The sequence below is a fragment of the Anomaloglossus baeobatrachus genome, chromosome 2, assembly GCF_048569485.1.
Source record: "Anomaloglossus baeobatrachus isolate aAnoBae1 chromosome 2, aAnoBae1.hap1, whole genome shotgun sequence".
NCBI classification, from domain to species: Eukaryota; Metazoa; Chordata; class Amphibia; order Anura; family Aromobatidae; genus Anomaloglossus; species Anomaloglossus baeobatrachus.
The window spans coordinates 311,957,058-311,979,085 of NC_134354.1; the positions used below are offsets into that span (position 1 = coordinate 311,957,058).

The following is a 22,028-nucleotide window of genomic DNA, read 5'->3' on the forward strand; positions in this document are numbered from 1 at the left end:
AGTGCCAGGTGTGCTGGCGGCGGAGTGCAAAGTGGGTGGAGCCTAGCGGGGTCATGTGGCGCTGAGGACGTCAGTGTCGTGGACTGCATGGCTGGGGACAGGTGAGTGTGAGCGTGTGTGTGTATGTATGTGTACATGCCGCGTGCAGGAGGGGGCGGAGCGAGCTGAGCGGGGAAGTGTCGGCTTCCTGCACACGTAACTAGGATAAATATCGGGTTACTAACCAAAGCGCTTTGCTTGGATACCCGATGTTTATCTTGGTTACCAGCTTCTGGCAGGCTGCCAGCAATGGCTCCTGCACACTGTAGCTCTAAAAAGCCCTGCTTTTTGCTGCTAGAACCGTTCTCGAACGTAACTAGAACTATCGAACTTTAGCAAAAAGCTCGAGTTCTAGTTCGATCTAGAACACCCCCCAAAATCACTCGAACCGCGAACCGCGCTCAACTCTACTGTTAACGTCCACCCCTTCCCATATAAAGCCGTTTCTTTTCTGTGTCAATCATGACTCAGCAAATAGGCCATAGGGCTATTTTTGTAAACAATGCACATTGTGCACTGGACAAACAAGAATAGTGGTCATACCAAACTAATATTTGTCATTGGAGATCCTTGTCATGGGTTGTCCCACATTGTGATTGAGATGGGGCAACATATTCCATAGCAATTTACAATAACTGTTGATGAACAACTCATGATGGCCCTTTGAAATCTTGAATTGAGGGCTGCAGATTGACCTGGAGGAGGGCAAAGCCCAATGCTACAATGGGCATATTGTAAACTGCTATGGAATATGTATTCCACTATACAAGGGTATGAGTCTCAGTGAGGGAAATACCACCCAAATTTTAAGTAAGAGCAGTCCCTCCCAAAGTATGTTTCTGGGCTACCTCTGGCCCAACTGAAAACACGCTCTCACTATATCACGCAGCACTGATTGCTAGAAACCTGCTTTGTATTTGAAAAAGCCACTAGCAACATATGAATGACTGACATGGATAGACGGCACAACTCAGGCTGTGAAACCCTAAATATTGTAGAAACAGGAACGGTGCTTTACTGTATTAGGCAGCACAAAATGCTAGAGTCCTGCTTTGCATTTACAAAGGCTACTAGCAACGTATGAATGTGACTGACGTGGACGAACGGCACAAGTCAGGCTGTGAAACCCTAAATATTGTGGAAACAGGAACGGTGCGCTTAGTGTACACTAGGTGCAGACTTATTAGGCAAGTTGTATTTTAGAGGATTTTTTTTATTATTGATCAACAACTATGTTCTCAATCAACCCAAAGCAATCAAAGCTTAATATTTTTGGAAGTTGGAGTGTTTTTTTTTTAGATTTGGCAATCTTAGGAGGATATCTGTTTGTGCAGATAACTATTACTGTGCAGAATTATTAGGCAACTTAATAAAAAACAAATATATTCCCATCTCACATTTTATTTTCACAAGGTAAACCAATATAACTGCACAAAATTTAGAAATAAACATTTCTGACATGCAAAAACAAAACCCAACAAAAATAGTGACCGATATAGCCACCTTTCTTTCGGATGACACTCAACAGCCATAAATTCTACATATATAACCACCTTTCTTTCGGATGACATATATAGCCACCTTTCTTTCGGATGACACTCAACAGCCATATTCTACCATCCATAGATTCTGTCAGTTACTTGATCTGTTTACGATCAACATTGCATGCAGCAGCCACCACAGCCCCCCAGACACTGTTCCGAGAGGTGTACTGTTTTCCCTCCCTGTAGATCTTCCATTTTATGAGGGACCACAGGTTCTCTATGGGGTTCAGGTGAACAAGGGGGCCATGTCATTATTTTTTTCATCTTTTAGACCTTTACTGGCCAGCCATGCTGTGGAGTAGTTGGATGCATGTGATGGAGCATTGTCCTGCATGAAAATCATGTTTTTCTTGAATGATACCGACTTCTTCCTGTACCACTTCTTGAAGAACTTGTCTTCCAGAAACTGGCAGTATGTCTGGGAGTTGAGCATTCTCCATACTCCATCCTCAACCTGAAAAGGTCCCACAAGTTCATCTTTGATGATACCAGCCCATACCAGTACCCCACCTCCATCTTGCTGGCGTCTGAGTCGAAGTGGAGCACTCTGCCCTTTACTGATCCAGCCTCTGGCCCATCCGTCTGGCCCAACAAGAGTCACTCTCATTTCATCAGTCCATAAAACCTTTGAAAAATCAGTCTTAAGATATTTCTTGGCTTAGTCCTGACATTTTATCTTATGTTTCTTGTTCAAAGGTGGTCATTTTTCAGCCTTCCTTACCTTGGCCATATCCCTGAGTATGGCATACCTTGTGCTTTTTGATACTCGAGTAACGTTCCAGCTCTGAAATATGGCCAAACTGGTGGCAAATGGCATCTTGGCAGCTTCACGCTTGATTTTCCTCAATTCATGGGCAGTTATTTTGCGCCTTTTTTGCCCAACATACTTCTTGCAACCCTGTTGGCTATTTGCCATGAAATGCCTGTCTGTTCTGTGATCATGCTTCAAAAGTTTGGCAATTTCAAGATTGCTGCCTCCCTCTGCAACACATCTCACAATTTTGGACTTTTCAGAGCCCGTCAAATCTCTCTTCTGACCCATTTTGCCAAAGGAAAGGAAGTTGCCTAATAAGTATGCATTCCTTATATAGGATGTTGATGTCATTACACCACACCCCTCCTCATTACAGAGATGCACATCACCTGATTTAATTGGTAGTTGGCTCTCAAGTCTATACAGTTTGGAGTAGGACATGTATAAAAAATATCATGTGATCAAAATATTCATTTGCCTAATAATTCTGCACACGGTGTATTAGGCAGCACAAAATGGTAGAGTCCTCCTTTGTATTTGCAAAGGCCACTAGCAACGTACTGTATAGCATAATGGATTCACAGCTCTCCTATACACAGTATGATGGGCACCCAGCTCACTTATACAAAGTATGATGGGCTCAAACCTCCCCTATACACTGTGTGATGTGTCCACAGCTCCATCATACATAGTATGATGAACCTACAACTCTCCTATGCACAGTGTAATGGCCTACTGTGCCCATATCTCCCAAATAAACAGTATGAAGGGCCAACACCTCCCCTATACATAGTATAATGGGCTCACAGCTGAACTATGTGTACAGTATGATGGGCCCACAGCTCCCCAGTATCATTGTTTATGGGGCCTCTATATTGTATGGGATTCCCTCACAATAGTCCCCACACTATATGATTACCCCATATTAGCTCCAAAATGCATAATGGCCCCCACAGAAGTCCCCGCACTTTGTGAGGGCCCTCATATTGTATAAGGAGCCCCTTGCAAGTAGTTCCCACACTGTATGATAGCCCCACAGTAGCGCCCAATTTGTATAATGGTGACCACATTAGCTTCCACACTATACAATAGCCCCCACAGTTGTCCCCACGCTGTAGGATGGCCCCACTGTAGGTCCCAAATTTTATTATGGCCTCTCCATTAGCTTCCACATTGTATTATGTCCCCCACAGTAGTCCCTACATTGTAAGAGAACCCCCCCCAGAGTAGACTCTGCAGAGTATTATGATCCCCCACAGTATCCTGCGCACTGCATGAGGTGCCCCATTTTTATGATGCAACCCAAGTCACACCACTAGTTTTAATCAAAATGAAAAAAACATCATATACTCACCTAATCCAAGATCCTGATGAAAATCAAACACGAATGCTGACCAATGTGTTGATGTCATTGCAACGGGATCCTGACATCCTGTGTGAGCGTAGGCGCCTCGGCCAGTGCATCTTACTGCCATTCTGTAGACATTAGGCATAATACAACCTGCAGTCTACATAATGGGGAGTAGTAGAGATCATCTCTCCCTGCTCTACGGCAGAGCTTAACTTTTTTGGCATACAGCACACGACAATACACTTAAGAGTAGTGGTAACTCTGGGTGTGCGCCTTCTCAGTAGCTATGCTACTGCTTATAGACTGTACAGATGGCCTTATAGATCTGGTATCCAATTACTATATGGTCTCTGTATAGTGGTAATGTTGATTATATTGATATTTGTTTTGTTTAGTGGTATAGTATATAATGTATAACATTTGTGTGACGCCCTGGCCGGGCCAGGTAGTCACAGATAGGGCCCTGCATTACACCTGTCCCTCATAGGTAACATACAGCCAAACATTTAAACCCTAGTCACCCCCCTCAGGGCTTGATGGACACACCAGGGGGGCGGAACCAGGCGGTTGGAATTCGTCCACCGAGGAGTTCAGACAGCCTGAGGTGGGAAAGTAAACCGTACAGTTTCAGAGTTCAAGTGGAGATGTGTGTGGGCTGGAGCTGTGTGCATCTCCAGCAGAGGAGAGAAACCAATTTGAGCAGGTGTCGGGGTAGAAGCCCTGGTACCTTTGGCTAGGAGGCAGACGGCGGTCTCCGTCTGCAGGAGCCGGGAAGATGGCTTGGTGGAACCGAGGTGGACCGGGACAGGTTTGTAGCCCGCCGGTACCGACCTGGGGAACCGACTCGGAAACCGGAGCTCAAAGGGGGGTACTCAGACCCTGAAGCTAGGTCCAGAAGCTACTGGTGGCTAGCTAATTAACTGATTGCGGCCAGGACTAGAGGTCCTGTCCCACCCAAAGTCCTGACTGAAGGCAAGAGCCCAACGAGGGGGATAAGCAGACACCACCACGGCTCAGAGATCCCACGGGACAGCGTCTGCGGGCAAAGGGCTCCTTAGGCAACCACAAGCCGGGAGCGGACTCTTGAAGTTGCAAGCACAGGCAGTCCGCTATCCAACACAGGTGCAGGAGAAAGACAGAGACCACCAGCCGGGTAGGGGACCAGACTGCAGCCGGCTGCGGGCACCGACCACCATCACCTTGGTTTACCAGAGACTCGTGTGTTTACTAATAGTGAGTACAACAGCACCCTCCGGTCGCCCATCTCCCTGCACCGCCAAACACCCCTGACGGGTCCCGGGGCCACCATCCATGCCCACGGAGGTGTTAACAACTTGCTGCCAAACATCTCCCCCGGGTGCCCCCGTAACTGCAGCGGTAGTGTCCACCTTCACCACATCCCGTGGGTGGTGTCAAGAACTTAACACGGCTCCGGCCGTACATCTACGTCCCCAAACCATAACACCCCTTTTAGTTGAAGTGACCGTGAGAATCCCGGGTCCGGAGACCCTTGAGCCACCCACTGAAGGTCCGGATCCGAGCAACTCGGCTGCCGAGCACAGGGCGGTACATTTGCTATTGATAATTTCTATACGTGCTATTGCACTGTGTAAAAATGCATTTGCTGAATACAATCTACACAGATTTACACCTAAATCCTTACTCCAACCAGCACTACTTATATAACACTGTAAATCACCATACACAAAGAATAGTCACTTAACGATTTTAAAATTGCAACACAAATTCCAAAAAAGTTTGAATTCTGTGTAAAATGTAAAGTAAACAAGAATGCAATGATGTGGAGATATATTATAGTCATATTTTATTCACGGGAGAACATAGAACACATACCGGAAGTTGAAAGTTGGACATTTTTCTGTTTCATTTGAATAAAATTAACTCTTTAAGAAAATTGAAGGCAACAAAACATCTCCAAAACTTGGGCAGGCCCAAGTGTACAGCTGTGTAGTATGCCTTTTTTTTTTTTACAACGGTCTGTAAATACCTGAGTAGTGAGGAGACTGCTAGAGTTTTGGGAGGGAAATGTTGTCCCATTCTTTTCTGTAGGATTCATGCTGTTCAACAGTCTTTGGTCTTCTTTGCCAGGTGTTTTGTTACATAATTCGGCAAATGTTTTTATTAGTGAAGGGCCTGGACTGCGGGCGTCCTAACCATCACCCAAATTCTTCTTTAGTTAAGCCAAGCTGTTGTGATGGAAGCACTATGTGATTCAGAATTGTCTTGATAAAATATTAAAGCCTTTCTGAAATATCCGTTGTTTGGATGGGAGCATATGTTGTTCTAAAACCAATATATATATAATGCTCAGCATTTATAGTGCCTTTCATGATGTGTAAGCTGCCCATCCCATAGAAATCATAAAACCATAAATATTAGTTGAAATCGACCTCCAGGGTCATCATGTCAAACCCCCTGCTCAATGCAGGATTCACTAAACCATCTCAGGCAGATGTCTTTCCAGCCTCTGTTTGAAGACTTCTATTGAAGGAGAACTCACCACGTCTCATGGCAGCCTGTTTCCCTCATTGATCAGCCTCACTGTCAAAAAAATTTTCTAATACCTAATCTGTATTTTCTTCCTTTCACTTTCAGTCCATTGCTTCTTGTTTTTTCTATGTGCAAATGAGAATAAGGCCGATTTCAGACATCCGTGTTTCAGGTACGTGTGACATCCGTTTTTTACACGGATGTCACATGTACCTATTTCAGTTTATGATGTTCCTCACATATCCGTCTTTTCACATGGACAGTGTGACCCCGGGTGGCCCCGCACGCACATACGGAAACATGTCCATTTTTTCTCCGTCAGCACGGGTGTCACACGTACCACTCACTGATGTAGTCCGTGTGACATTAGTGTGACACATACTGGAGAAAACACGTGTCTTTGTAATAAAAAGATTTTCTATATTTACCTGTATCCAGCGCTGATTTATTCGGCTCTGTTGCCTCCTGCTTCTGACCCCCGCTCATTCTCATAGAATATTCACTGCACTGAGGAACTGGAATCAGTAGCAGCGCCGGAGACTTCAGTGCCAGGGACCGCATTGCTAAGGACAGGAGAGTATCCAGCAGTGTGTGTGTGTGCAGTGAGGTAAGGATGTCATCGGAGTCCACAATGAACTCAGGTGACATCATGATGACACTCCCGTGACACCTGCGCTTCCTCGGGTGTAGTGACAGTGACTTCGCGGGTTCATCAGAGTTCATTGTGAACTCCGATGAACCCGTGACATTACTGCCGCAACACCCGCTGTAGCGCAAATGTCATGGAGGTGTCGTCAGGATGTCATCTGAGTTCTTTGTGAACTCCGATGAACCCGTGACATTGTGGCGCCCCTGACCTGATCAGGCACCACAGAGTACTGCACCCATGCTGTGACAGTGCTTCTAGGTAATTCCAAAAGGCCAGAATGAAGTGTGTACACACAGACACATAGTGACCAGGTCTCCCACACCTTGAGAGGGGACCCTTGGGAAGCCCTGAAGAGGTTAACTTTCAATTCTCAGCAAGGGGTGTAGGGGAGGGGCTGGAAGCTAAGTTGCAGAGGCAGTAAGGAAAGGAGGAGGAGCAAGCCAGTCTGGAGCAGTGTACAGAAGTTGCTGAAAGACGTAGACGTACAGCCACGCTAGTCAGACCCTGCATGTGTGGTAGCTGTTAGCGGGGAAGAACAGTCACCAGAAAGTCGGCCTGAAAGATACCTGAAGAGAGGCAGTCGAGTACGGGGACTGCTGGTGATTGACCACGCACAGGGATCAGGGCCCTAGAGACAGACATCCATTTACTGATCTGCTAAACCTGCCGGTGAGGGGACTAGAGGTTCCTCACCAAAGATACAGAGCTCGAGCCTCAGCAGCCACAAGGGGACCCATAAGGAGATAGGGCCTGAAGCCATCGCACCTGGTCCACGCTGCCGGCAAACAGGCCAGAAAGGGAAGGAGAGGCAGTAGCAACTTTCCCTGGATGAATCCCACGATACTGAAAGTCAGGGGTTATCCGAAATAAAGAAGTGCAAGGAAGGTGAGTTAATAGCTACCCTCAGAACGGCCTGCAGGAATTCTTGGTTCCACTTGGTATAATCTCAGCATCGCCCGGGTATCTCACCAACCAACTAATAGTGAGTAAACAAGTTAAAAGACTTTCTGGAATGCGACTGAGTTATTCTTCGACCTGTGGTTCCATGCACATATACCCGAGCCCCTGGGGCCAGCCTCACTCTCAGGAGGCCATAACACCAGACTGCAAACACCATCAGCCCCAGACGCTCGTTAAACTGCAGTGGCGGTCACCCCTCATCCTGACCGCAAAACCGAGGGTGGCATCACGACTCCTATGAAAGTGAACCTGACATACCTGTTGCCAGAAGGGTCCCTACAGAGAAGTCCCCGCAGTGTCCCGCAGGCGACCGCTGCAGCGCTGTGGTAGATGACTCAACATTACTGCTGGGCTCGCACACACACTGCTTAGGGCACCCTGTAGTGACCTGGGCTCACTTTATGGGGTCCAGGTCCCCGCAGGGAAGCACACACAGCAGTGATGACTTCCTGACCAGGCCACACACACACTGGTTAGGGCGCCCCTGTTGTGACCTGGGCTGACCTTATAAAGTCCAGGTCACCGAAGGGAAGCATTCACAGCAGTGTGTGTGTGCCTGCAGGGGCTGCTCTCACAATCAATGGGAACCGTTCAGTTCTCATCGAATGTGACAGCAGTATGGGATCGATGTGGACCCCTTAATTGGATTACGGTGGACCAGGATTAGGGCTTTGATAGGGAAATAAATTGGAAAAGAGGGTGTCTATCTATCTATCTATTATCTATCTAATCTGTTCTATTTATTATCTATCTTTCTATAGCTATCTATAATTTTTCAGGCTTTGGCCATTTTTTACACATTAAAAAAACATTCATTTCAGTATCATGCATTTTTTCCCGATACCAGTCACACGGATGTCACACATATGCAAACACGGACATCACACGGACGTCACACGTATGAAACACAGATGTCATACGGATGACTATACCGGTACGTGTGGCTTGCACCTGTTTAAACACGGATATCTGAAAGGGGATTAAGGATGATTTCTCTACACTGACATCCCTTCAGATTTTTGTAGACAGCTGTTAAGTCTCATCTTAGGCTTCATTTTTGCAAGCTAAACATTCCCAGTTCCTTTAATTGTTCCTCATAGGATATAGTTTGCAGTTCACTCACCATCCTGGTAGCTCTTCTGTGAACTTGCTCCAGTTTTTCTATGTATTTTTAAAATGTGGTACCCAGAACTGGACACAGTATTCCAGATGAGGTCTGACCAAGGAGGAGTAGAGGGGGAGAATTTCTTCACTTGATCTAGACTCTATCATTCTCTTAATACATCTCAGAACTGTGTTTGTCTTTTTTGCTGCTACTGTTAACTTATGTGCAGTCTGTGATCAGTTAGTATATCCAAGTATTTTTTTACACGTACTGTTGCTTAGTTCTATTCCTCCCATTCTGTAGATGTTATTTTTGTTTTTCTTGCTCTGATGTAGAATTTTTAATTTATCCCTGTTAAATTCTATTGTATTAGTCACTGCTCATTGTTCCAGCTTATCGACATACTTCGGAATCCTTTCTCTATCTTCCCTAGTGTTATCTATCGCTCCTAGCTTTGCATCATGTGCAAATTTGATTAGTTTACCTGATCTAAATCATTTATAAAAATGTTGAACAAAATTGGGGCCAAGACCAAGCCTTATGGTGCCACCTTGAAACACTCTTCCGATTGAATGCACCACTCTTTCAATATGATCACTGAGCCAGTTATAAATTTACTTAACTGTAGCCTTGTCAATTCCATACTTGGTCAATACGGATAGGGAGCCGGCACTGGCAGCGTGAGAGCAGCGGACGCTAGTAACTAAGGTAAATATCGGGTAACCAAGAGAAGTGCTTTCCTTGGTTACCCGATATTTACCTTAGTTACGCTTCCACGCTTCGCTGCTGGCTGGGGGCTGGTCACTGGTTGCTGGTGAGATCTGCTTGTTTGACAGCTCACCAGCGACCATGTAACGATGCAACAGTGATCCTGATAAGGTCAGATCGCTGGTCGTGATCGCTGCTGCGTCGCTATGTGTGACACCACCTTAACAATCAGGTCTACTACATGTAACAAAAAAGTCAGATAAAAGAGAGAGAACAGTAAAACAATGAAGTATATATAGTATAGATTACTCAGTAATTTACATGTGAACAACCCTAACATCTGTCATTTAAAAATAAAAGTGATAAGTGCATTACTAATGCTTTGAATATATAATGAATACAGACTGATGAAACAAATAGCCATATTGCAATGAAACCACTAAATGATACTTTTTGGCAGCGATAACATGACACAGCCAGATGGATGTGAATTTAGTTCCACCGTCATTGGAGGATTTTCACAAAGCTTTGAATATGTGCCATCCTTAATAGACAGATGTGCACAGATTAGCCTCTTTAGAACTAGTACATGTGCTGAGCTTTATGTAATGGAAAATACTAGACAACAAATTGATTTTTATCATTAAAAACTTTCCTGGTGCTGGCTATATCAGAGACAAGATGCCTATTGACTATTCCTGAGAATGTTAGCTCTCAGAAACCAGCTCTTTCAGTATCGTATGTATTTTGAGACTTTTTAATCTTCTTTTTATGTAGGTTCTCCCAGATAAGGATGGTCGTCGTTGTATGTTTTGTGTGAAAACGGCCACAAAAACCTATGAAATGAGTGCGTCTGATACAAAGCACAGACAAGAATGGGTAACAGGTACAGTTATGCATATTTACAGAAAGAACAGAAAATAACAGATACAATAGATGCATTATAATGACATTTGCTGTCTAGTTTTGCAAATTGGGTGACTGGTAATAAATGTGTTCATTATGTACATATTAGAACTGTTATCAGAGGTATAGTGATAATAAGGTCTTTAAACACATTAGATATACTGTAATGTTGTAAAGACATCATGCAAGCTATTGTATACTGTACATAACAGCACAAAAATAGTGAGAGTGATCCATTTTGTGTCTTAACATTTTGAAAGATTACACAGAACACAAAGCTTGGTGGATTAATCAGGAGAGGACTACCTCTATAGCTGTATTTACCACTAGGCACTGGAGGTTCGGTACCTAGAGCGGCGGGTCGCAAGAGCGGCGCCAGGGTCAGGAATTAAAAAAAATATATATATATTTTTCTTATTCTTCCCTCCTCTCCAAAATCTTCATACTAAAACTGGAGTCTTTGCGGGGGTGTTCTTGTATTCATTTGTATTAGCATCTTTATGACGCTAATACAAATGAACTTCCATGTCTGCTCCTTGCTCACTTGCACTTCCAGGGTGAGTGGAGCTCCAATCAGCTCCCTGACCCAGCGTGCGGTGGCAAGCACTGATGACTTCACAGGCACCATGATGCATTTACCTCATCATGCTGCCAGCGTCTCTGCAGAACGCCACTGAGGAGGAGAAGTTGCCGGAGCTGGGAGCAGATAAGTGATCATTGAGCCAAAGGTACTGGTGGCAGCAGCCGCATGGAATCTGTATGGTGCAGGGGTCTGCATGGGTTACAATCTGTATGGGGCAGGATGCCGCATGTGATCTGTATGGGGCAGGGGGACACACGGGATCTGTATGGGGCAGGGGGCTGCATGGGATCTGTATAGTGCAAAGTGCTGCATGGGGTACAATCTGTATCGGGCAGGATGCTGCATGGGATCTGTATGGGGCAGAGTGCTGCATGGGGTACAATCTGTATGAGGTAGGGCGCTGCATGGGATCTATATGGGGCAGAGTTTCTGCATGGGGTACAATCTGTATGGGGCAGGACGCTTCATGGGATTTGTATGGGGCAGAGTGCTGCATGGGGTACAATATGTATGGGGTAGGATGCTGCATGGGATCTATATGGAGCAGAGTTTCTGCATGGGGTACAATCTATATGGGGCAGGTGGCTGCATGGCATCTGTATGGGGCAAGGGGATACAAGGGATCTATATGGGGCAGGAAGAGGGCTGCATGGGATCTGTATGGGGCAGGGGGCCGCATGGGGTGCAGTTGTATCGCCCCTGAAGTTATCAGGGAGCTACAAGGTTCTGCATCCCCATCAGGATGCAGGGCCTATCCCCTAGGGCCCCAGAAGACCAGTGTCGGTCACACACAAATGTGACGCCCTGGCAAAACCAGGTAGTCACACAAGAGGCCCCTGCATAACACCATCCCTCACCTAGGTTACATACAGCCAACCTGAAACTCTAGCCACCCCCCGCAGGGCACACCAGTGGGCGAAACCAGGCGGTTAGGAAACACCCACCTAGGGTTCTAGACAGCCCGGGGTGGGAAAACAATTAGTTCAGTTCAAGTCTGTAGTTCAGTTCAAGTCTAGAGTTCAAGTTGAGAGGAGTGGAGGCTGGGGCTAGGTGTAGCTCCAGCAGAGGTGAAGCTCGATTTGACAGGCGCCAGGGTCGGAGCCCTGGTACCTTGGCTAGGTGGCAGACGGTGGTCCCCATCAGCAGGCGACGGGAAGACGGCAGCTGGAGATCCGAGGTGGACCGGGACAGATTTGGAGCCCGCCGGTACCGACACCGGAGCACTGACCGGAAACCATGCACAGAGGGGGTACTTGGACCCTGAAGCCAGGACCGGAACCAACGGCCTAGCTAATTAACCAATTGAGGGCAGGATTTTAGGTCCTGTCCAAACCAAAGTCCCAAAAGCAGACAACCACCCACAGAGATGGATAGGCCAACCACCAGGGCCCGATAGATCCCACGGGTCAGCGTCAGCGGGCACGTCTCCTCAGGTACAACAAGCCGGGAGCCGACTCCCGTGTTCCATACCGGGAAGTCCAGCACAAGCAAAAACAGTGCAGAGGAAAAAGATGACGACCCCCCAGCCCGGGTGGGGGACCAGAGTACAACCGGCCGCCAGCACCTTGGTTTACCAAAAGACTCGTGTGATTTATTCAACTGTGAGTAACCAAACATCACCTGGTATGTCCGGGCGCGCAGGCTCCTGCCATTGCCATCCCCTGCATAGAGCCACTGGGCCCCGGGGCAACCATCCATACCCACGGAGGGGTTAACATCCAGCTGCCACTACATCTCCTCCGGGGTGTCCCACAACAGCAGCGGTGGTGCTACCTTTCACCACACACCGTGGGTGGTGTCACGAACTGAATATGGCCAAGCCCGTACAACTACGTCCCCCTTTTTATTTGGCATGTTCGCGTGACCCCCAGGTCCGGGGATCCCTCGAGCCACACAGCGGGTCCGGATCTGAGCAGCTCGGCTGCTACAGGCGTGGGGGCAGCACACCCCAAAAACTGGCGTCACTAACAGGGTTGTAACCCATCCACCTACCTGGTGAAAGTGCGCCTTGTTTTGGACAGTCAGCGGTGATCCGTTGCAAAATTTTCAGAAGTCACCATTTTGCCGCCATTTTAGGCGCGAAAAACAACAGCCCAGCGTCTTCTTCCTCGAGAAAGGGTGTGAAGCTGAAACAGGGAACAAGGCCAGAAGGAAACTACAGCCTGAGGCCGAAAACGAAACTAACCAGCCGCATGAGGGAGTGCTTACAAAAGACCGAGGGGGAGAAGCGGGAAGATGTCCGCGCTTAATCCCGATGCTGGAGCCGCGCTGACTGCTGGAGTGGCGGCGCCTCGAAGTGGAGTGGTGATTCCCGTGGAAGAACACGAATCAGATTGCTTACCAATGGGAACCGCTGCCTGGCTGGAGCGGGAGTTAGCGAGATTCTGTGTCCGGGTGCGTTTGCAGTCGCTGCAGCAGGTGCAGGAATGGAAGCCGGAGGTCCGGAGAATGGTGGCCGTGGTGTGGGCCCGTGAGAGCCGAGCCGTCCATACAGTGCCGTGTCGGGAGAGAGGTACACAGACCATCCCGACCTCGTTGACCTGCCCTGAGCCAGAGCCTGTTTCCTACGTGGTGGGAGAATGCCGACCGGCACAGCTCCCTGGAGCCGCAGCATCACCTGCTATACCACCTCCATTCCCGATAGAAGTTCAGAGCTCCGGGATGTATTGCAGCTGGTCCAGGGGTGCTGAACCCAGGGTGCAGAGTGAGCCACATGGCCCCATGCGGCAGTGGTAGTGGAACCCGGGTACCCCAGTTATGCGAGTCCCCGTTGGGACCCTTCACCTTTTGAAAATATCTAATGTCTGAAAAATTTTAAAAATGGACCACGGCCGTGAACTGGCAGGCCAAGCCAAAAACTATTGGGCCTTGTAAATAATCCCTGACTACCCTTCTCATCCCCCGCAGTCTCTGGAAAGGCTGATTGGAGTAAGGGCCTGCGGTACAGTAGGCCGAGGTCCAGTCAGCATAGAGACCGGTGACTACCCTCCAGGTCAGAGGTCCCCAGACTTGGGGCCCGTGACAAAAGACTGCCGGGTAAGGAACTTTTTACCCAGCCCGTGTGGGCAACACCTAGACCTGTTCCTGAACTTGGGCAAGGGGTGCGCACCAGTGCTTAGCGGTGGCACCAGGGGGCAGGTTGTTTTGGGTGGGGGTGCGGTGAGAAGTGGCCCGGTCCGTCTCGTCCCGTTTTAGATGTGTAATGTTGTAGAAAAGTGCCTCCCGTAAGGGAAAAAAAAGAGAATTGTACAAATGTTATTATGCTTGTTATCCCTGTTTTTTATCTTTTCAGTTGCAGTTAAATAAATGCTGGTGGTTGGACAGCCCGCGAACGGTCTGCATTAAACCAAGGGGGAATGTGACGCCCTGGCAAAACCAGGTAGTCACACAAGAGGCCCCCGCATACCACCATCCCTCACCTAGGTTACATACAGCCGACCTGAAACCCTAGCCACCCCCCTCAGAGCAACACAGGCACACCAGTGGGCGGGACCAGGTGGTTAGGAAACACCCACCTAGGGGTCTAGACAGCCCAGGGCAGGAAAACAAGTAGTTCAGTTCAAATCTGTAGTTCAGTTCAAGTCTAGAGTTCAAGTTGAGAGGAGTGGAGGCTGGGGCTAGGTGTAGCTCCAGCGGAGGTGAAGCTCGATTTGACAGGCGCCAGGGTCGGAGCCATGGTGCCTTGGCTAGGTGGCAGATGGGAAGACTGCAGCTGGAGATCCGAGGTGGACCGGGACAGATTTGGAGCCCGCTGGTACCGACACCGGAGCACCGACCCGGAAACCATGCACAGAGGGGGTACTTGGACCCTGAAGCCAGGACCGGAACCAATGGCCTAGCTAATTAACCAACTGAGGGCAGGATTTTAGGTCCTGTCCCAACCAAAGTCCCAAAAGCAGACAACCACCCACAGAGAGGGATAGGGCAACCGCCAGGACCCAATAGATCCCACCGGTCAGCGTCAGCGGACACGGCTCCTCAGGTACACAACAAGCCGGGAGTGAACACCCATGTTCCATAACGGGAAGTCCAACACAAGCAAAAACAGTGCAGAGGGAAAAGAAGGCAACCACCAGCCTGGGTGGGGGACCAGAGTACAACCGACCGCGGCGGCCGGCCACCAGCACCTTGGTTTACCAAAAGACTCGTGTGATTTATTCAACTGTGAGTAACCAAACATCCCCTGGTACGTCCGGGTGCGCAGGCCCCTGCCATCGCCATCCCCTGCACAGAGCCACTGGGCCCCGGGGCAACCATCCATAACCACGGAGGGGTTAACATCCAGCTGCCACTACATCTCCTCCGGGGTGTCCCACAACAGCAGCAGTGGTGCCACCTGTCACCACACACCGTGGGTGGCGTCCCAAACTGAATACGGCCAAGCCCGTACAACTACGTCCCCCTTTTCATTTGGCGTGTCCGCATGACCCCCGGGTCCGGAGGATCCCTTGAGCCACACAGCGGGTCCGGATCTGAGCAGTTCGGCTGCTACAGGCGTGGGGGCAGCACACAAACACTTCACAAAATCTCAGTTTTCCCCAACAATCCCCCATAGAGTGGTGCAAGGCTAGGGTCGGACTAATGGATGGCCGCCTAGAGGTGGATCAAGTCCAGTCCACTAGTTGACCAGGTGGGAGGGGCAGACAGTGGACAGTAAGTCAGAAGAGTAAGTCAGAGTAAAGCAGTGAAGGTGGACGTGAGGACACGCACTGACTTGGAGTTAACAGTAACCTGGTGCCCAGGAGGGTAGTTGCCAGTGGAGTACGGTGGAGTACTCCCGGAACTACACACCAATGGGGTACAGGACCCTAGGTCAGTCAGAAGCTTCAGGCAGCTTCTCCTGATAACACCTGCACAGCAAGGGGACCATCAAGGACATCGCTGACTTTAAAAATCCGAGACTCAGAAGCAAAGGGAGAACCAGGGACTGAACCAGAGACTCCAACCCCCACAGGGTTCACGCTACCGTCATACAGACAGCAGTGGAAAACCACTGGACGGGGACCCCAGTTGCTCTATGCCACGGGGACCCACCAACCAGAGACAGGTGCAGGGGAAGAAGGTACCAGATTACTACGCTGGCACTGGGACAAAAGGGACTTGAAGGTGAAGCCAGCTGGCCTCGGGTGACCAGTTACCACCAGAAAGTGAGTAGAGAACCAGTTTCACTGAACCCCTTGTGTGGACTACATTCTTCCGACACCCGTCATTACACCTACGCTCTGGGGCCTGGCCCTGCTTGCGGAGGGTCTAACATCCAGGCTGCCATTAACACCATCCCCAGTAGTGGACATTGTGCAGCGGCGGCTCCATCTACATAGGTGCAACACCGCAAGTGGCGTCATGTGTGAACACTAATTTAATCTCCTGTAAATATTCCTCTTTTCAAAAAGGGCCCAAGGCATGGAACCGGGCAACGGCCACCAAAGTGACATTACCCAGATATACAGTGCCCGAGACCGAGTGTTATGATCCGGAACCATGGAAGATAACAATGTATCATTGGCAAAAAGGTTATGAGAATTGGCAACTAATCTGGCCGCCATCCCCTTACTAACCACCAACACTAGAAGTAGCTGAGGAGTGAACTAACATCCTATGCACCGCAAACCCAGCCGGAGAAACTAGCTATCCTAAAGGAAGGAAGGATGAATACCTATCTGCCTCAGAGTAGACCCCCAAAGGTATAGCACGCCCCCCACATTCAAAAACTACGGTGATATTGGAAAATACAACACACAGATGGAGGATAGGAGTAGCAAAGGTGAGGCCCGACTAACTAAATAGGAAAGGATAGGAAAGGGGCTGATGGTGGCCAGAGAAAAACCCTACAAAAACCCAAATACCTGATAGTACAAAAAAGTCCTCAGATCACACGATCTGTACTCTGTCCTATATCAGGCGCTCTTGTCAAACCAATGAACAGAAAAAACAGGAACAATTACAAATTCAAGAAGAAAAAAACCCATGGACTTATAGGAGCAAAACTCCAAACAAAGCTGCAGGGAGCTTCCCAGCTAAGCAACAAAGAGGGAAGATTCCTGCATGCAAATAAACTGATAATAACCACAGTAAATGACAAACCTAGATAAGAACAAAAAGAACAAAACAACTAAGAGAACCAAACACTTAACTGAGGTAGATGTGGTCAGAAGCAAGATGAAAAGGCAGGTGAGCTACAGGACAATGATAACCAGCTCAAACTGCCAGGAGGCCAAGGCTTAAATAGGCAGAGAGTTAGCAATGGAAACGCCCATTGCTCAAGAACACTTGGTCTCTGTCAAAACCATTCTTGGCCACAAGAGGGAGTCTAACAGCAGCAACAGCATAACTGACATTCGCACACGAAGAAACCAATTTGTTAAGCATAATGAGTTTGTATTGGATTTACTACAATTTCTTTTGACACATAATTTGCACAAAAAGTTGCACCAGTTGTGCATCACCAGAGTACACCCAACCAGTGGACCCTGTTTGAGCACCACCACCAAGGAGAGGAAGGTTGGCGGAAAGGTCGGGGACAGCGATGGCCCAGACCTGGTCACTAGTGTTGAGCCACCCCCCTAGTGTTCGAGTTCGGTTCGTCGAACGGTGGCTTAGTTCGGCAAACGTTCGACGAACACCTTCGAACCCCATTGAAACCAATGGCAGGCAAACACAAATACATACAAACACATATACATGTACACATACAGTTAATAAACATTGCCATTACACTTTCAGGTCCCCGCGATGCGCCCTGCACTCTGTCTCCCGCCGCTTTTCCTTCCGATCATCGCTGCGCCCTCCCGGTAACCAGCACTGATTATAGGACCTTTCCGTGACGTCGTCAAAGCATGTTACCAGTCACGTGTGTATTATCTCATTGGCTACAGACTGGTCACATGGCTAGATGTCATGCTAGGTCCTGTCAGTGCATCTCTCCAGTACGCGGTGCTCATTTGAGCATCTCCGTTTACCGGAGAGATGCTCTGGCACATGGTCGACTCCCCGTCCCTGCATGTCGGCGCTCTTTACAGAGTCAGCCCACATGCAGGAACTGGATGCCACAGCCGGTGTATAGCGGCGCCGGGAATCAGGTGATCGGAGATCACCGTTGCTATAGTAACCCACCTGTCAGGTTACTAAGGCAACGGTGGCAGCGGTGACATCACCGCTTACCAACCCGCAGCCTCTGCTCACTCACTGAATGATTAGACTGCACGGGAGCAGCAGCGTCTTCCTCCCATGCAGTACTGTCTGTTGTAGCAGAGCTGCATGGGTTGAAGGAGAAAGAAGACAGAAGACCAGGATTGTGGAGGGGTGAGAGGGAGTAATAAACATGGAGTCTCTAATTGTATCTGTGTATTTATTTCTATTAAAGTATTTTACTACTACTAGTGAATGGAGCATGCTGAGCCTTGTAGTTCTGCTCCCCCTTTCTCTCCCTCCAGCATACAGTCCTGGATGCAGCATGCTGAGCCTTGTAGTTCTGCAGCTGCTGTCTGCTCTCCTCCAAACAGACAGACAGCAGCTGCAGAACTACAAGGCTCAGCATACTCCATCCAGGACTGTATGCAGGAGTTTTTTGCCCCCCCCAAAAATTGCGTGGGCTTCGCCATGTTTTTGTATGCTAGCCAGGTACAGCAGGCAGCTATGGGCTGCCCCCAACCCCTAGCTGCCTATTTGTACCCGGCTGGGGACCAAAAATATAGGGAAGGCCTTTTTTTTTTTTAATTATTTCATGAATTTCATGAAATAACTAAAAAAAAAATAAGACGTGGGCTTCGCCCAATTTTTGTGTCCATCCAGGTACAACTAGGCAGCTGGGGATTGGAATCCGCAGCTCAGGGTGCCCAAGCTTTCTCGGCACCCCTGCTGCGAATTGCAGTCCGCAGCCGCCCCAGAAAATGGCGCTTTCATAGAACTCCAACTCTTCCAGCTGCCCTGGTGACGGGTGGCTCGCTGGGTAATAATGGGGTTAGGCTAGCTGTATATTATCAACTGGCCCTAAGCCCGAAATTAATGGTGTCATGCCAATATTAGACATGGCCACCATGACTTTCTAGAACAGATAAGAAAAAACACAACACAGAGAAAAATATTTTTATTAGAAATAAAACACAACACAATTAGTGACTGCATCTTTATTGAAATAAAGAACCCCCCTCCACAGTAATCGTGGGTCAAGGGTCCCGCGCCGTCCAATCCGGATCCAATCTCATTTCATCGGTTTGCTGGAAGGCAAAGCGATCAGATGATGTGTCAGGTTCAAGGGCCTCAATCACATGACACAGCAGCTGATTGTATAAACGGCTTTTATACAATCAGCTGATGCATCAGTGCAAAAAAAAAGCAAAACTACACAATTCTGTGCAGACTCCTGTCCGACAGCAGCAGCTGATAGTTTAGCCGGCCGGCCGGTAAAAAGCCGGCCTCACCGCTCGACTTAAAGTGTCAGCTGAAGCCATCAGGTGACCGCATCAGCTAGTCATCGCCAGGTCTGAGAGAGAGAAAAGGGAGACTAAAGAGAAGAGAGAGGGAGAGAAAAGAGAGAAAAGAGAAGAGAGAGAAAAGAGAAGAGAGAGAGGGAGAGAAAAGAGAGAGAAGAGAGAAAAGAGAGAAAAGAGAAGAGAGAGAGAAGAGAGTAGAGAGAGAAGAGGAGAGAAGAGAGAGAGAGAAGAGAGAGAGAAGAGAGCGAGAGAGAGAAGAGAGAGAAGAGAGAGAAGAGAGAGAGGAGAGAGCAATGCAGACTCATTCCGTGAACTGCTCCGATTTTAGAGGTGTGTCCCACGGCTCACAGCTGATGTCTGGCTCCTCCCCTCAGTGCATAATTAAATTAAATTATAATTATAAATAAATAATAATTATAATTTAAAATTAAAAATAAATTAAATTAAATTCTTTACCGAGATGGCCAGGACTCGAATTCGTGAACTAATTCTATTTAGGCAGTAGCTCTACCCATTGAGCCACTGCCTCTAATGAAAAGCATAGGATGATTTGGTAATCTTGACCTCTGTATTGCAGTAGAGATATATCACACGCAGGCACTACCCGAGTGAAGTGTCCGGTGACAGCGCGGCTCACTTCAGTTGCTGCGTGGAGCTGACACAGAGCGGTCGTGTTCTACGGCGCTCCCTGTCAGCTTCATGTAGCAGAGATGAAAGCATCGTGTGGATTACTTCAGACCTGGATTGTTGTTTGGGGATTAATAAAGAGGTAAATGAGGGGTTTTTTTGTCTTTTATTACAAATAAAGGATTTTTCGTTGTGTGTGTTTATTTACTGTCACTTACACGTTAATCATGGAAGGTATCTCGAGGAGACGCCTGCCATGATTAACCCCTTATTACTCCGATTGCCACCGCACCAGGGCAACTTGGGATGAGCCGGGTAGAGTCCCGGGACTGTCGCATCTAATGGATGCGGCAATTCCGGGCGGCTGTTGGCTGATATTGTTAGGGTGGTGGGCTCCCCATAACGTGGCGCTCCCCATCCTGACAATATCAGCCTCCAGCCATGTGGCTTTATCTTGGCTGGTATCAAAATTGGGGTAACCACAGTTTTTTTTTTTTTATTAATTTATTTTACTGCACGATATAGACCCGCCCGCCAGTGGCTGTGATTGGTTGCAGTGAGACAGCTGTCACTCATCGTGGGGGCGTGTCTGACTGCAACCAATCATGGGCGCCGGTGGGCGGGGAAAGCAGGGAATACCAGATTGAATAATGAGTGGCAGCCATTTTCAAAAAAGGAAAAGCCGCCGGAGCTTTGTGACAGCCGTGCGCGGCGCCCGTGATCGGTGAGTAGGAAAGAGAGAGGGATTGTGCTGGGGACGCAGGACGCATGCAGATACGCAACGTGCGCACATAGCCTTACTGTGAAAAGCCACGCTTTTGGTGATCGAACTGTTATCGAACGGTAACTCGAACTGCCGAACTTGAAGCAAATCGTGCAAGTTCGTCGAATGACTCGAACACCACCCAAAATCACTCAAATTTGAAATTGGCAAATGGTTTGAATCGAACCCTTAGAGGGTTCTGGGACCAGGATCTTTGGGTGGTGGGTGCAGGGAGGGGTTCTGCAATTAATGCAATGATAAAAGCTTGAACCTCCCCTGCATGTGAAGACCTGTTATATGATATGTTGATGTTTTTATGTATAAAAAAAAGTGTAACCTGTATCACTTTCAGCCCGAGGACGTGCTGGAATTAACCAAGGGGGAATGTAGTGCCCATGAAGCCATCAGGGAGCTACAAGGTTCTGCATCCCCACCAGGATGCAGGCCTACCCCCCAGGGCCCCAGAAGACCAGTGCCGGTCACACACAAACACTTCACAAAATCCCAGTTTTCCCCAACAATCCCCATAGAGTGGTACAAGGATAGGGTCGGACCAATGGATGGCCACCTAGAGGTGGAGCCAGTCCAGTCCACTAGGTGACCTGGTGGGAGGGGCAGACAGTGGACAGTCAGTCAGAGGAGTGAGTCGGAGTAGAGGAGTGAAGGTGGACGTGAGGAGACGCACTGACTTGGAGTCAACAGTAATCTAGTGCCCAGGAGGGTAGTTGCTGGTGGAGTACTCCCGGAACTATGCACCAATGGGATACAGGACCCTAGGTCAGGCAGAAGCTCCAGGCAGGCCTGATAACACCTGCACATCAAGGACCTCGCTGACTTTAAAAATCTGAGACTCAGTAGCAAAGGGAGAACTGGGGCAGGACCAGAGACTCCAACTCCACAGGGTTCACGCTACTGTCATACAGACAGCAGTGGAAAACCACCGGACGAGAACCCCCAGTTGCTCTACGCCACAGGGACCCACCAACCAGAGACAGGTGCAGGGGAAGAAGGTACCAGGTTACTACGCGCTGACCGCCAGGGATGTGTGCATTTATCAGACCAAAACCAATACAGGGTCCCGGGCGCGGGGTCGGGA

At 48.5% G+C, this 22,028-nt stretch overlaps 1 protein-coding gene across 2 annotated transcripts in view; it reads left to right on the forward strand.

Annotated features, from left to right (window-relative positions):
* Positions 1-22,028, forward strand: part of DEF6 (DEF6 guanine nucleotide exchange factor) — an 817,872-nt gene that overhangs the window by 401,978 nt on the left and 393,866 nt on the right. For both annotated transcript variants that reach the window (XM_075335891.1, XM_075335890.1), the window contains exon 7: positions 10,399-10,507. In XM_075335891.1, coding sequence (XP_075192006.1) covers positions 10,399-10,507 — 109 coding nt within the window. The remainder of the gene's footprint in view (positions 1-10,398; positions 10,508-22,028) is intronic.